The sequence below is a fragment of the Crassostrea angulata genome, chromosome 8 (assembly GCF_025612915.1).
Source record: "Crassostrea angulata isolate pt1a10 chromosome 8, ASM2561291v2, whole genome shotgun sequence".
Taxonomy (NCBI): Eukaryota; Metazoa; Mollusca; class Bivalvia; order Ostreida; family Ostreidae; genus Magallana; species Magallana angulata.
In genome coordinates, this window is record NC_069118.1 from 36,355,494 (window position 1) to 36,373,055 (window position 17,562).

General features: G+C 36.1%; 1 protein-coding gene across 1 annotated transcript; it reads right to left on the minus strand.

Moving 5' to 3' along the window:
• Window positions 1–12,940: 12,940 nt before the first annotated feature.
• LOC128160258 (putative nuclease HARBI1) lies at window positions 12,941–13,786 on the minus strand. Its single transcript, XM_052823556.1, has 2 exons — window positions 13,492–13,786; window positions 12,941–13,119 (listed from the first exon to the last, which is right to left on the minus strand). The coding sequence occupies exons 1-2, from the start codon at window positions 13,784–13,786 to the stop codon at window positions 12,941–12,943; spliced, it is 474 nt and encodes a 157-aa protein (XP_052679516.1).
• Between the last annotated feature and the right edge of the window lie 3,776 nt (window positions 13,787–17,562).

The following is a 17,562-nucleotide window of genomic DNA, read 5'->3' on the forward strand; positions in this document are numbered from 1 at the left end:
AATTAAAAAAACACGAGAATGATATAGAGATGTTTGCTACATATAACACACATTGTTTTGAATTGATATTCATCTTTTTCGATGAAAAAAAAACCCGTCGATGTGCCTCCAAAGACACAGGAATGGACTTGTACTAAAATTATATCACATGCAGACTAATGAAAAAAGGATAACCAATTTTGAGACAAAGTTACAACATTAATGTTCAAGATTCAACCTTTTTCTCGACAAATGGTTGTAGAGAGTATACCTGTGAATCTCCATACTTTTCAGAATATCAAAACTTTCAAATGTCATATCATAGTGTGCAACTGTGAAGTTCTAAAGCTGTTCTACGTGATAAAGACGAAAACGCATCGTTCTGTTCTTGTTAGCATAATTGCATACAAAACAACATGTAAAACCTCATATTTATTAAGGTCTTCCGTTTACAACGGAAGACCTTCTTGTTATTGCTTTGTTTCTTTTTCACTATTATTAAGGTCTTCCGTTGGAAACGAAAGACCTTATTGTTTTTGCTTTATTTCTTTTCCTCTATTATTATTATTATTAATTTTTTTTTTCTGTCACGTTTTCTCAAAAACGCTTCAGCCGATTTTCATGAAACTTTCAGATCTTATTTATGACAAAATTTGTAAGAAAATTATACGAGATTTTTCTAGTCGTCACTTCCGGTACCGAGATATTAAAGATTTTATGTTTTTGCTTGTTCACGATTTTTCTCAAAAAGTATTCCAGATAGGACTTTCAAATTTTCAGAGAAGGTAGAGAGTGAACGGCCGCAGTGCCCTTTGCATATCCGAACGTCCGCCGTCACTTCCGGTCGTCACCGGAAGGAAATGAAAAACCTTAATTTTTCAATTTTTTGGATTTGAATTTTTTTTATGTTTTCATTCGATAGTGACGCTCTGAAAACTTCTCAATATGAAATTCGTTTTAAAATCGATCCCCGCATTCTTGAGATTTTGGACTCCAAAATTCTGAAGCGAGGGTCTGCGTAGCTCAGTCGTTAGAGTGGTGGACTTGTAGCCAGGCGACCCGGGTTCAGTCCCTGAGTGCCGAATCTTTTTTTCTTTCTTATTTGTGTTTTGATTAATGGTTTTATCTTTAAAATGATGGATTTCAATGTGTTCCGTTTTATTTTTGTCATAAATAAAAAAAAAATAGCGGCTTTTTTCAGTACAAATATAGAGCTCTTTTCTGTCAGCAGCTCTCTAAATTCCGACGCTCGTCGCATCGCCGACATCAAAGACATGCCGCCGAAGTGCCCCTGCAGTTCGACCGCATTAGAGTTCGCTGGGTCGCTTTGCCGGCATCAAAGAAATGCCGCCATCTCAATGACTGTATGCACACAATATTTAGCAATGCACCCACGTTATTCTACTCGGCTTAAAAAGAAGGACTGCTTAGTATTTAATCCCATATATAGATACACACATGCATGTATACATGCGATTATTGACCTAGGTTTCTTATACTAGTATATTGATTTCCTGAACATTATAAAACACTATGTAATCTCTCTCTCTCTCTCTCTCTCTCTCTCTCTCTCCCTCTTTAAAGTACAAATGTTTTAGCATTTGAATAAGAACTAGTACAGGTAACTTGGAGTAAAGTGGATAGAAGCTAAATGAACATTGGCGTCCAAAAATTATACATATTTTATATCAAGTTACGGGATAATGTCTATGGATTCAAATAATTTTAAATGCATTGTTTAATGATTGTCTTCTTACTGATTGGAAGTCAACGCCAAAAAGTCATTTTTATTACAGATGGTGTACTTTTTCCTTTTTTTGTGCATGTCTATATACTGATACAAATCAGTTGCCTGTCGGGATTAAGAAAAACCTCCGAAGTTTATACACGTAACTATACAAACAAACGGGTGACTGCGACAAGGTTTAAAAACTGACCACCCGTTTATGAGTGTTTGAGCCTAAGAATAAATAGATGTAAAAAAAAATCAATAGTTACATCTTTCAAACAACGCTTCTATATTGTTCTAACATATGTATTTTTATTTAGAAATTGTGTAATATGTGATATTTAGAATTTAATATTCTACGTTTAATATAGAAGTCACCGACCGACCCCCCCCCCCCCAATTCATAAAATCATTTTGTTTTTCTGGCCCGAGTTTACTTGATCTTTGATCTTGGGCCCTTAATTTCAACTAATTACCATTCTAGATTACTGTACTAATTACCAGACCAATTCGTTCATTAATAACAGTTATGAAGTTTTTGGCATTTGAGTTTCAATTGTCGTGTTTGACATGTACTATAAAAAAATTCTAACTCCCAAGCCCTTCACTTAATCCTAATGAAAATTCGTGAAAATGAACCTCGGACCCCATTCTTATTGTCTGTGAAATATGCAGCGGATTGAACAATTAAAACGAAATTCCTGAGATTACACAGCGCTTATTGCCTATACGTGGAAATTAAATTTACACAGTACACCCACCGACCCCCCCCCCCTTCCTATTCACAAAATCATTTAGTTTTTCTGGCCTGATTTTACTGGATTTGTCATCTTGAACCTTTATTTTCAACCTAGTTCAAGTCTAGATTACTGTACTAATGACCAGACCTTTTCGTTCATTTTTAAAAGAGATATGAATTTTTGGGCATTCGAGTTTCGATTGGCGTGCTTGACATGTACTGTAGAAAAAAATTCTAACTCCCGAGCCCCTTACTCAATCCTAATGATATTTTGTGTAAATGTACCTCGGACCCCATTCGTATTGTCTGCCAAATAAGCAGCGGAGTGAACAATTAAGAAGAAATTCCTGAGATCAAACGTCGAGTATAGCCTGTACGTGGACTTAAAATCTACACCGTACAAGGGATGTAAGCAGCCGCGTAATATTTCTGTTGCATGTATATTTCTTGTTTTCCGTTTAGTCTGTATCTACGATAGCGTGTGAACTACTTATGAATGTTAGAACTGGAAATTACCGTCATCAAATTTTTACCGAATAAATTTACGTGTTACTGATTTCGTTATTTCTACATTTATAAAGATTTTATCAATCCTGCTAAAATAAAACAGTCAAACATAATAGTAAACGACACGAACAAATATTCTCAACACTGAAATACATGGGTAAAATGTATCAGTCATTGTTTTAGGACTTCCCCTAATTGTTGTTAACCGAATCCAAGATCCGCACCTTAAAATTCTATTTTCGATTTATTTAAGACGAAAATCAAGCTCGGGTCTTTTCACCCCCCTCCAGACACAAACACGCATCAATATTTCAAATGACCTCGCACTGTTACCAAACCTGAATAGTCAGACATCTTACACGTTGTTTTTCATCTCATACAAAAACTCAGCTCCTCTCCTGGGCGAAAACGCCCCAAATTCAAAGACAAATTCGGGAATTATTTCGCGTCAGCCATGTTTTGAGACACCTGCAAAGGATGTGTGTTCTAATCTCGCCGGAGCTAAGATTTGTTCTTTCTCTCTATTTCTTTCTCTCCTTTCTATTTAATTTTCTAACTAAAATATTCAAAATAAAAGGGTTGTTGGACTGTAGTGCAAGTTGAAAAACACTCTTCAAAAAACAGTCTTTTATTATTAGGGTCTTCCGTCTTCAGCGGAAGACCCTTCTATTCTTATTGTTATTAGGGTCTTCCGTTTACAAAGGCAGACCCTCTTTTTTTTCTTTTTATTACAGGTCATTAGACCTGTTATTAGGTCAAAAGACCTCTTATTTAATATGAAATAAAATGGGGCTGGTCCTTTAAATAAGGGATCAAACGGGGTGTATAATCCTTCATCCATCGCTCTTTTAGATCACATCTGCATTTCCTGATATGTTTCGTTGATGAAGATAAAAGGCAAGGTCATTTCCTCTTCTAAAAATCGGACGGAAGACCTCCTCGTTGCTCGCAACGAGATCGTGTCTAGTTTTTATTGTTTTTTTTTTTCTGTCACGTTTTCTCAAAAATGCTTCAGCTAATTTTCATGAAATTTTCAGAGCTTATTTATGACAAAATTTGTAAGAAAAGTACACGGGCTTTTTTTAATCGTCACTTCCGGTACCGAGATATTAAAGATTTTTTGTTTTTGCTTGTTCACGATTTTTCTCAAAAAGTATTTACGACAGAACCTTCAAATTTTCAGAGAAGGTAGAGAGTGAACGGCCGCAGTGCCCTTCGCATATCCGAACGTCCGCCATCACTTCCGGTCGTCACTGGAAGGAGATGAAAAACCTTAATTTTTCAAATTTTTAGATTTGAATTTTATATATGTTTTTATTCGATAGAGACGCTTAAAACACTTCAGAATATGAAATTCGTGTTAAAATCGATCCAGGCATTCCCGAGATTTTGAGTTCAAAAGTTCTGAAGCGAGAGTCTGCGTACCTCAGTCGTTAGAGTGTTGGACTTGTGCCCAGGCGACCCGGGTTCCATCCCCGAGTGCCGATTATTTTTTCTTCCCTAATTTTGTTTTGTTTAACGATTTTACCTTTAAAATGATGGTTTTTATTGTTTTCCGTTTTATTTTTATCATAAATAAAAGTAATAACAGCTTTTGTAGTACAAATATAGAGCTCGTTTTTGTCAGTAGTTCGCATCGCCGCAATCAAAGTCATGCCGCCGAAGCGCCCCTGCAGTACGACCGCATTAGAGTTCACTGGGTCGCTTTGCCGGCATCAAAGAAACGCCGCCATCTCAATGGCTGTATGCACACAACATTAAGCAATGCACCAACGTTATTCAACATGGCTTTAAAAGGTGGACTGATTAGTATTTGTTCACATATATAGATACACGCTTGCATGTATGCATGCGTTTATTGACATACGTTGCTGATATACTGATTCCCTAAACACTACAAAAAACTAGAAAATCTCAATCTCTCTCTCTCTCTCTCTCTCTCTCTCTCTCTCTCTCTCTCTCTCTCTCTCTCTCTCTCTCTAAAGTACATAAGAACTAAGTACAGGTAACATGCAGTAAATTGGATAGAGGCTAAATTTACATTGGCGTCCAAAAATTATACATATATTTATTTCAAGTTACGGGATAATTTCTATGGATTCAAATAATTTGAAATTCATTGTTTAATGATTGTCTTCTTACTGATTGGAAGTCAACGCTACAAAGTCATTTTTATTAAAGATGGTGTACTTTTTCCTTTTTTGTGCATGTCTATACACTGATACAAATCTTTTGCCTGTCTGGGATTAAGAAAAACCTCCGAAGTTTATACTCGTAATTATACAAACAAACGGGTGACTGCGACAAGATTTGAAAACTGACCACCCGTTTATGAGTGTATGTGCCTAAAAAAAACAGATGTAAAAAAAAAAAATCAATAGTTACATCTATCAAACAACGCTTATACATTGTTTTTAACATATGTATTTTATTTAATACCACATATTGCAATATGTGATATTTAGAATTTAATATTCTACGTTTAATATAGAAGTCACCGACCGACCCCCCCCCCCCCCCCCCAAATTCATAAAATCATTTAGTTTTTAGGGCCCGATTTTACTTGATCTTTGATCTCCGACCTTTAATTTCAACTAATTACCATTCTAGATTACTGTACTAATTACCAGACCAATTCGTTCATTATTAACAGAGTTATGAACCTTTTGGCATTTGAGTTTTAGTTGTTGTGTTTGACATGTACTGTAAAAAAAAATTCTAACTCCCAAGCCCTTCACTCAATCCTAATGAAAATTCGTGAAAATGAATCTCTGACCCCATTCTTATTGTCTGTCAAATATGCAGCCGATTGAACAATTACTGATTTCGTTATTTCTGCATTTATAAAGATTTTATCAATCCTGCTGAAATAGAACAGACAAACATAATAGTAAACGACACGAAAAAAAAATCTCAACACTGAAATACATGGGCAAAATGCATCAGTCATTGTTTTAGGACTTCCCCTAATTGTTGTTAACCGAATCCGATATCCACACCTCAAAATTTTATTTTCGATTTATTTAAGACAAAAATCAAGCTCGGGTCTTTTCAACCCCCACAAGACACAAACACGCATCAATATTTCAAATGACCTCGCACTGTTACCAAACCTGAATAGTCAGACATCTTACACGTTGTTTTTCATCTCATACAAAAACTCAGCTCCTCTTCCGGGCGAAAACGCCCCATATTCAAAGACAAATTCGGGAATTATTTCGCGTCAGCCATGTTTTGAGACACCTGCAACGGTTGTGTGTTCTAATCTCGCCGGAGCCAAGATTTGCTCTTTCTCTCTATTACTTTCTCTCCTTTTTATTTCTTTTTCTAACTAAAATATTCAAAATAAAAGGGTTGTTGGACTGTAGTACAAGTCGAAAAACACTCTTCAATTAAGATTCAGACAAAAACAGTTTTTTATTATTAGAGTCTTCCGTCTCAGGCGGAACACCCTTCTATTCTTATTGTTATTAGGGTCTTCCGTTTACAAAGGAAGACCCTCTTTTTTTTCTTTGGTTTCTTTTTATTACAGGTCATTAGACCTGTTATTAGGTCAAAAGATCTCTTATTTAATATGATATAAAATGGGCTGGTCCTTCAAATTAGGAATCCAACCGGGTGTATAATCCTTCATCCATCGCTCTTTTAGATCACATCTGCATTTCTTGATATGTTTCGTTGATGAAGATAAAAGGCAAGGTCATTTCCTCTTCTAAAAATCGGACGGAAGACCTCCTCGTTGCTCGCAACGAGATCGTGTCTAGTTTATTTTTTTTCTTTTGAGAACAGATTTGGTCAATTTTGGCAGAAACAAATCAGTTCAAGAAATATTTACATTTCGATCCTCAAATGTACAAGATGGCCACAAATCCCCTTTAACAGTTCTAAAGAATATTGCTTCCTGACAGTTTGCCAACTATATATTCAATACTTATCTATTTCATATAGTATGCAATGGGTTTACATTGTATATTGCGTAAGATATCAATGCCAAATTCTACTACAATTATTGCCAATATCAAAGAGATGCCAAGGCCATTATTATTCATTATTATGCCTTCTGTCAGTTTGTCACTATATATTCAATACTCATCTATTTTCGCATAGTATCAAAGGATTTATATAGCGTAAGCATACTATGCCGAAATAGAGCACGGCAAATATTTTCAACGAAAATCTTTCAAGCGCCGACAGCGGGATTCGAACTCACAACGCTAAAATCATTCCAGCTTGAAGCGCAACACGTTACCGCTACGCTATATTCGCCGTTATTATATCTAACGGTATTAATATATATATAAAACGTAGATATATACGACTGACATCAAGCAATTAAAATTATTCATTTTTCCAAAAACACTTCATTATTGACGGTAATTTTAAAGTTAAAGTTTCTTATAAACTTTTGAACAAATTGATTGAACATTTTTCAAAGAAATTCTACATGAGAATCACAAAAACGCTTTTTTAAATGACGCTTGATAAACAATGTACAAGAAAAAAATTCAATGAGATTTCGTCTGCTAAACATTTCGAGTTTTCTCGGTAAGGCCAAACGTCTCTCATTTCTTGAAAAGAACATACACCTCTGTTGACTTTTTATTGTACAACAATTTGTTGATTAAATAAACAATCAAATCAATTGATTAATTTGAAGAAAAAAAACAACAACAAACGCTTGCTTTTCCGGTGAATATTTTTAGGGACTCGTCAACCCTCGAACGTCACAGCTCCTTATAGCAAAGCACGTCAGTATATTCCACAGTCGGCATAATAATAACAATAGTGTTGTGTTGTGCATGTACTATGCCTAAATAGTAGTCAGGGTTTGATACATAGTGCACTCGCCTCCGGCTCGTGCACTATGTATCAAACCCTGACTACTATTTAGGCATAGTACATGCACAACACAACACTATTATATAAATGTACCACGAACGTTATGAGTAAATCATAAGATCAGAAATATCTATTAGCCTCTTACAGATCATTCAAATACAACTTTAAAACGTAACAAAAGTAAAAAAAAAAAATTAAAATATCGCAAGGGATTAAGGTGGTTTGGGACCTCTGTATTGATGTGGATTAAAGTACATTATAATTAAAGTATTTTTACCAGATTAAAATTTTACAGTGAGATGAAAAGACTAACAGATCCGTATTGAAACTACTAACCTGCTCTGCTGCGCTGCGCTGTTAAGCGACAACTTTGTGAAATTACCTATTTATAAAATTATTCTTGATTTTATTGTTGCGTGGACCCTGAGGTCCACGCAGAAAATATATAAGCGAGGTTAACCCGGATGCTATGGGGAAAATTCAGCCTGCGCATGAGCTAGCCTGGTTCCTGTGCGTAATGGGTAGCCCAGAAAACCAGGCTAGCACAAGTTTATCTGAATCGGGATCGGGATTCCATGCCATATGCACACATAAGTTCAAACGCGCTGTAATTGTAAAGTTGTCGGTAAACAGTAGTCAGTACAGAAACAAAGTATATCTTTTTAAAGAAATAATCGGAATGTGATATGAACTGTCAGTATTATAAAATAAGTTAATGTTATGCCGAAACTACAACAGGCATCAAATAGCATAATTTGCAATATTTTGTTGTTTTCCGTATACACTTGTAACTTAACTTTATTTTTATAGTAGGCGAGGTTAGAATACTTCCGGATTAAAATTGTTTAAGCATTTAAGTGTGATTAAATAATTAAGTCACTGTATAAAAGTTTAAATCTCAAGAAAAATGCATCAAAATATGAATCACTGCATAGTTAACAAAGTAGTGCGAATCGTAATGTGTGCGCAAATAGTAGAATTCGCCGAATGCCTGATATTATACATGCAGACTTCATTAATAGATAGATCATAGTTATTTTAGAAGTATGAACCCTTTAAATTCTGAGATAAAAAGTCAGGGCTATACATATACGTAATCCAACGTACAAATTTAGTGGTTAAAAGTAGGCGGCTAGAGTCGGTGAAAACTTTGATATTATTCTTCAGGCTTTCACTTTTTTGTTGGAATCACATGTATTGTAGTCCTTTTTTTAAAGGACAGCAACTTGTTTATTTCAATGAATAATACGGCACATAAGTGTCCCATATCAACTTAACACAAACCAAACTCCGTAGGATTCAATGCACGAGGAGGGGGGAGGACAGACTCATCCAAATTAAAGGGGGTAGGCTTCCCTAAAATCTTCAAAATCCTAATTCGTGGGGAGGGGGGGGGGGGCTAGTATATCTATAACATCTATAACTTCCTTCCAATTTCACTCTCAATTTCCTCATTTTCATTCCAATTTTTACATTCTCCCAAAAAAAGGGGGGGGGACTCTATGATAATTCAATTTTTAATAGGTAAGTTTTAGAAAATTAGTTGCTGCGAAACAAGTGCTACGTGTTTGCGTTTATTGGTCAGCCCATGATGACTATATTAAGTTAGGATAAAACCAATCGCAACTTCTCGGGCCTTTCCGGCAGGCTCGGAAAAACACCTCGAATGTATTAATATCATCGGCTGTTAGAATTTCATACAAAATGGAGTCGCTTCCCATTAAAATAAGTATCGGCTAGACAGCCTTATAAGTCGGATCTGTGTTATATTTAGGGTATATCATTTACTTTAAAAAGTCTAGCTTACATCTCAACAGATCGTAAAATGTGTTGTATTTATATCAAGTTTTATAAAAAGGGGGGTTGTCATGGACGCCTAGGTAATACATTCGAGGTGTTTTTCCGAGCCTGCCGGAAAGGCCCGAGAAGCTGCGACTGAGGATTGAACGTCAATTGCGCTTGCGTAAATTGGAATTCTGGCAAGAAATTAGACAGTTCGAGTTGGAAAATTCGAAGATTATGAAACCGATCAGTTTCTAGGTCAACGGGAATCGTCTGCAGTCACAGTCCGGAGTCCGCGTATATCTTCCCAACTCTCTTAGTGAGATTAAAATGTAAATATATTGTAGTGTACCACCAGACCATGAAAATCAGAGAGCTATGTCTACAAAATTACAACTTTAAGTATTAAGTGGGTGTGCACCGTTACTCGCTTATCTCCTCATCTACATGTACACATATGAAAATAAGGCTGAAAACTAAATGTGCACCCGCATATTATTATTGTTCTGGAAACTACATATCTAGTATCTTGAAAGATTTTGTATTCATTTTTGCTCTAAAATTAAAATTCCGATCGCTGACTTTCTAACCTTGTAGTACCAAAAACTAAGATACAAAAAAGGGTTAATAGCAAGAGACATGTCGAACTCGATCATAAAACACAATACACTGTCGAAGTGGCGTCATGAGTAAATTACTAGATCAGAAATATCCATTAGCCTCACACAGATCATTTTGCAAATTTTTGAAAATTAGTTGCTGCGAGAAAAAGTGCTACGTGCCTGCGTTTATAGTGCCAAAAACTAAGATACAAAAAGGTGTTAATAGTAAGAGGCATGTCGAACCCGATCACAATACAAAATACACGGATGTAGTGTAAGAAGTGGTTATCATGAAGTGTACTACCTTGAAACCAATTGGGAATCATTTTGCCGCTTACAAAACAATAACACGTGACAAAAATTAATACAATTCATAGTCCTTTAAGGACGTTGGATCCTGCTATCAAAAGTCTTCAAGTTTTTTTCTTAAGTATTTTTTAAAAATGTACACACATAGCTTAACCAAAATTCAAAACAAAATTTTAGGGTCATTTGGCGCTACGGTGTATTTAAAATGAACTTTCAGCACTGAAAGTGCAGATTGCACTTAAATCATTTTTCCCTCTATATTTTATTATCGGAATGAACCATGGCACCAAATACAAATTTATCCTATTTAAAATAAATAAAATTAAAATTATCAATAAAGAAAAAAGTTACGATTTCTTCACTTAATTGATATTTTGACCTTTTTGCACTGATAAAACGGTTTTTTATCCATTACCAATTATCAACAAATTATCCATTACCAATTATCAACATGTAAAAAAAAAATTTTAAGTCTCAAACTTTTTCTCAACTTATAATTTAATTGTCAGAAAAATCTTAAAATTTCAGAAAATAAAATTAAAAGCGTGGGTCTATTATGTAAAATTTGAGATATGGCATGAAATAAGCTGAATTATGCAAAAATTGGGATTCATTTTCCTTGACCTCTTATGAATATAAGTTAAATTTGCCAATATGTGTCGATAGAAATATTGAAAAATTGTAAAATTATGTTTTTCCTAACAAAATAAGGATATCCTACTGCACAAACTATCTGAACATTTTGTTTGCACTGAAAATAAGGAAGCTAAAGTGACGTTACTTTATCACAACTGAGTTATGAAAAATGTTCATTTTCTTCTTAAAAACCTTCCGCCATAAAATATAGTCCCATACTAAAATCTGTTAATATGTAATTTTTCCATTACTATTTTATTGAAGATAGTTAATTGGCATTATATAATTTGAATTTGTAGAATCATAGAATCAATATATGACGCATAATTTCTAGAATAGAGGTGACCCAAAATGGCTACCTAAACACAGAGGAACGAACATTTTTAAAGGGACCTGGACACGATTTGACTTAAAATGTTCAAATTTTATTTTTCCATTTTCAATGTTTACACTAATAAATATAGAAGTTTTTAATGCTATGTCAAAATTTGAAAGTCAAATATCAAGTTATAAGTAAGATACAGAGTTAATAGTTCTTTGTTTTGTAAACAAAGCTCGAATATTGTCATTTTAACATGTGTTGTATTTGTGTAAGTTTCAATCAAATGTATCTTTCTTTTGTTGATAATAGTATTTAATAAGATATTGAGTTAGTTTAAGTTGTTTTTACATGTCATTTTGTCTAAGAAATGGTAATTCTCTACATTACATGTTTTGTAAACAACTATAAGACTCAAGCTTTGTTTACATACCTCTGTATCTCGCTTGTAACTTAACTTTAACATTCAATATTTTGGTCAATCATTTAAAATGCTCCAGTAAATCATTTTATACATAAAAAATAAAAATAAATTTTTTGATCTCAAATCGTGTCTAAGTCCCTTTAAGTGCGAGGAAAGAGTTTTCTTTTGACCTTGAACAAAGTGGCACTGTGGGGGTTGAATTGGAAGAATCAGGTATGGGAGTTTGCGGAATAATGTGATGATCATGGATGTTTGAAACACAACTGTCTGTGTTGGGTTCCATATAATTAAGGAGGAGCTCCCTCATCCCTTTGATAAAAGTATGTATCCTCTTCTAGGTGAGGGGGGGGGGGGTGCATTTCATCCGAGATATCTGGACCGGGTTGCTCAAAACAACTTAACCAGTGGTTAAAGTTAGTATCCACTGGTTTACTAACCAGTGGTCAAAGTTGTGTTGCTCAAAACGAATTTAGCCAGTGGTTAACTAAACACTGGCTACTGTTGTTTAACCAGTGGTTAGTATCCCACAATGCACCTACTTTGTCCGTCTGTGTGAAGTGAGAACTTTTCACCCGACGAATTTTTATTCATAATTGAACAAGTTGAGAAACATATCGATATTATCCAGAGTAAACAGACAAATCAGGTAACCAACGCAAAAAAAAATGACTGTTGGAGAAAAATTACCGAGTCTGTAAATGCCAGGGGAGGTGTCTGTCGGACCATCGAACAGGTGAAGGAAAAATATCGTAAAGCATGTTCAAAGGCGAAGGGGGAGAGTGTGTCCCAAAGGGTACACCAAAAAAAGACCGGCGGTAGACCACTGAAAGCCCCCCTCGATGCGGTGTCACAAAAGATTTTGGACCTGCACGAGGATTCCCCTAACTTCACCGGGTTTGTCGGCGGTGTGGAGGTTGGTGGATCATTACAGGTAAAAACTATTCACAACTTCAAGTATAGATTTTAAAATTTACCCATTTCAATGCCGTTGTCTTTCAACGAGAAAATTCAAAATGCATGGTAGATTTTCATTCTTCAATTAGTGATAATAATATTTAGAGATGCGTAAGGAGATTCATTGAAATGATTTCATATTGCGGTCCTGAATGTAATCCACTCCACGATATTGTTCACTAAATAACCGTAAAACACCATCAACATCAACCTCAAGGTCGGTTCCAACATTGGATCCTCGGAAAATGAAAGAATCATGGTTTGACCCTGGCCACTTGGCAACTATGTTGGTGAAACGGCCTGTAAAGACAGTGTAGGAATAGTCGATTGGTTAATAGAGAGAGAGAGAAAAAAAGAAAGAGAGAGAGTTTTCTACAATTGTACAATTAAATTGCTTTTATTAAATTATTGACATTACATGTTATTTTCTTTCAAATAATTATGCAAACCCCGCCTTCACCCAAACAGCTAGACGTCATCGATATAAATGAGTTTACATGTACGTTACGATTTGTAGTGTTAAACCTGTAATATATATATATATATATATATATATATATATATATATATATATATATATATATAAATATATATATATATATATATATATATATATATATATATATTCATTTCAAATATATTAGGATCTATTAAAATATATTGCTTATTCACCTTCATGATCACAGATGGCCTGGGTGTTGATTGAATGGAATCCTTTGCGGTTTACATAAACTGATTCATGCTCAGATGGGGCAATAATTCTGACATGAGTGCCATCAACCGCGCCAATTACAGCGGGAAATCCAGCAATATCATAGAACCCCTTCTTGATGGCCATCTTTTCCCTGGTGGTAGAGGGCCACTTGATGAACTTGAGAGAAACATCAGCCAAGGCCTGCGAAACATCGCGCACACTTCTTGATACACTTGACTTGGGTAAACCAAGGGTATCACCCACAGTTTTCATATTATCACCTGTGGCAAAGTACCTTAAAGCGATTTCTACTTAGTTTATAGCGGACAGGGAATGACTCCTCAGGGTGGGGCGGCATAACTCTGGTTCTATAAGATCTGTTATGAATCTTACCGATTCCATAGAAAACCGGTACCTTTCTTTATACTCCGCCTCGTCAAAATTATGACTGAAATGTCTCGCTGTTTCTTGTGTCGTCTGCCAAAGTTTAAGTCAAACAACAACCTAGCAGCCATGTTTAACTACTGGTTAAAAGACTTAACCCAGCTTTATAGAATGGTTAACTTTAGCCAAAAGTTAACCACTGGTTAAGCAATTTAGCCAGTGGTTAACTTTTGAGCAACGAAGTTTAACCACTGGTCAAAATTTAACCACGGGATAAGGGGTTAAAGTTAACAAATGTTTTGAGCAACCCGGTCCTGGAGTGCTAAGGGTTGAAAGTTGTCAAGAATCTTTCATATTTTTCTAATCTTCCTCATCTGAGGAGTCTAACACACTGTCCGTAAACAGCATGTTATCAACTTCTGAAGAGATGGCGCTTTGAACCCTGTAACTTTCAGCTTTATTGACACGGTAAAAAGCTTTTCAAGTTGCTTACCTTTGACTTTCCGCACGCTTTAGCATCCTTGATAATGGAGATCAGGCTCTGCATCTGAAGCAAACTCTGCGTTTCATTTATAATATACAGTATGATGCAATATATATTCGTACAAAATGGCGGCGTGTTTACATTCGCGCTTCACCTCACAAATTTAACGTCGAATAAAAGGGTTTATAAATAGCATCGGAATTTCATTAGTTATTTATAACAATTTTTGGTCATGCGACATTTCATATGTCACGTGATTTTACTGTCGTCTGCTTTGTAAACAAATCTGAATCGACGGAAACAAGATGGGGCGCAAAGCTAAAGAGTTGAGTAATGAGGTAAAAGAAAAGGTATGGAAAATGTTACAAGATGGTAAAACTATTACCTACGTGTCAGAAACCTTCGGAATACCCAGATCTACAATTTCAAGTTTTAAGAAGCGTGTAGAACAACGAGGTTACATAGAGAACATCCCAAGACGAGGCAGGAAATCTACCTTGACATCCCGAGATTATCGGAAACTTGAAAGGCTTGTGAAAACCCACAGAAGAGAGAGTTTGATGGATATAACGGACCAATTTAATGAAAACAGAGAGCGGCCAGTATCTAAACGAACTGTGCAATTGCATCTGCACTAAAATGGATTCGTGAGACGGGTGGCAAAGAAGAAACTAGTGATCAGAGAAGTGAATAGAAAAAAGCGTTTGTCTTGGTGCAGAGAGAAGAGAAAATTTACTATTGGGAACTACTGGAGAAAAATTATTTTCTTAGATGAGTCAAAAATCGTTGTGGGACAGAATTCTCGTGTCTACATTTGGAGAAAAAGGGGCGAAGGCTGGAGACCGGACTTGGTTGAGGCACGTCTGGCGAAGCAATCATACGAAGTTATGATCTGGGGATGCATTTCGTGGCACGGAGTAGGTACATTTACAGCTGTTAAAGGCAACATCAATGCAGAGAAATACCAGCAAGTACTAAATGACAACTTGTGGCCGGTTATAGTCCGACATCTTCCCAAAGAACAGTACATCTTTCAGGATGACAATGCGCCGGTAGACCGTGCCCGTTCAACACAAGATTTTATCCATAGAAATGGAATAAGAACCATGAGCTGGCCTGCACAAAGTCCCGACTTAAACATCATTGAAAGTTTATGGTTGTTACTGAAAAGAAAGCTGCAAGCACGTGTTGGTCGTATTGAAAACAAGGACGACCTGTTCCGAGAGATACAGCGGGTATGGACATCTATCACGCCTCAGTACGTACAGAGCCTCTATAACACAATCCCCCGACGATTACAAAGTGTAATTCGGCTGAAAGGTCATCTTACAAAGTATTAGGTAAGTTTTAGTTATTAAGAGTAATTTAAAAAGATGAAAACTAGAGTTTGGAGTTTGACCTAATTCTGTCGCGAATGTAAACACGCCGCCATTTTGTACGAATATATATTGCATCACACTGTAGTTAAATCAACTTTGCAAGCTATCATCTATAAAACATGTGAACTGTTCCAAAAAACTAAACCTCATCCAGCATCCGTAACCTACGGCTCAGATTCAGCATTCAAGTTTGTCAAGTGCATCAGTATCATAAGACGCATCACCCATCCAAGTTTGGTGAAGTTAGGACCAGTAATAACTAAGATATCATCATCAGAGGGCACCACCAATTAAAACCTTAACCACCTCAAGCATCCGCAACCTATGGCTCAGATTCAGCATCCATGCCTATCATGTTCATCTTTATCATAAGACACACCATCCATTCAAGTTTAGTGAAGTTAGGACCTGTAATAACTAAGATATATTTTTTAGCATCCTTGATAATGGAGATCAAGCTTTGCATCTGAAGCTTCCTCTGCGATTCATTCATATTACAGTTTAATCAACTATGCAAGTTTGAAATAGTTCTTTTATCTATGTAACATGTGACCTGTTAAAAAAACCTTAATCTTATCCAGCATCCGAAACCTATGGCTCAGACTCAGCATTCAAGCCTGTCAGGTGCATCAATATCAACGCACCATCTGGTGAAGTTAGGACAAGTAATAACTAAGATATCATCATCAGAGGGCACCTGTTTCAAAAACTCTAACCAGCTCTTAAAACCTTAACCTCCTCGAGCATCCGAAACCTATGGCTCAGATTCAGCATTCAAGCCGTTCAGGTGCATCAGTATCATAAGACACACCATCCATGCAAGTTTGGTGAAGTACGGACCAGCAGTAACTTAGATATTGCTATCAAAGGGCACCTGCAACAAAAACTTTAACCTGCTCCAAAAACCTTAACCTCCTCCAGCATCCGAAACCTATAGCTCAGATTCAGCACTCAAGCCTGTCTGTTGGATCAGTATCATAAATCCGTCGTTAAAATCGCCCTTTACCGTCGTTTTAAAAAATGTGTATCATACACTGTGTGTACATTAAAAAAAGTAAAGGGACGCCACTCGCCATCTTGGATTTCAGGGAGGGGGGCCTCAAATTTGCAGTTTATTTTCAACAATTTATACCCTTTGCCTACCGGTTTCTGGCAAGATCTAGGTCACAAAATGATCCAATGACTCCTCCCTATACTTTGTATATGTATACATGCCGTATTACCACTCAGTGACCTGAAACGTCCTCGATACCAGTCCATGCTCATTGAAAGCAACGGAAGTTTGCATCGAGCGACGTGACGCCTAGCGGCGGCTCTCCATATAAAGTCAGAGATGTTCCGAATGCATACGGTAAGTTCAGAGAGATCGTAAGAACGCGCGAAAATGGACAGCGACCAGGAAAAATGTGTAAACATTGCGGAAAATGGTCACAATATATCGATAACAGGCCAAGCTGGAAAAGGAAAGACATTTACAGTAAAAAATATTGTTCAAAGATTGAGATAGCAAGGTAAGAGCGTGGCTTAACCTGTTACACTGGCATTGCTTGCTTACAGTACAAAGGACTGGGTGCAGTTACCTTGCACAAGTTTTCTGAATTAGAGGATGGAAGACATACAGACGTTGATCTATATCATTTAGTTCAAAATGACGAACGTTTCAGAAAAACAAAGGAAAATATCCAGAAAACAAATATCTTGATAATAGATGAGGTGTTCCTGGTTAGTTCAAAAATATTAAGACAAGTGGAATTGGTATGTAGACTAGCTAAAAACTGTCAAACCTATTTTGGATCTATACA

Coding starts and splice junctions, on each gene's coding strand:
- LOC128160258 (XM_052823556.1), bottom strand. CDS start 13,786: ATGAAAACTGTGGGTGATACCCTTGGTTTACCCAAGTCAAGTGTATCA. Junction 13,120..13,491: donor GGCCATCTGTGATCATGAAG/GTGAATAAGCAA, acceptor CTGTCTTTACAG/GCCGTTTCACCAACATAGTT.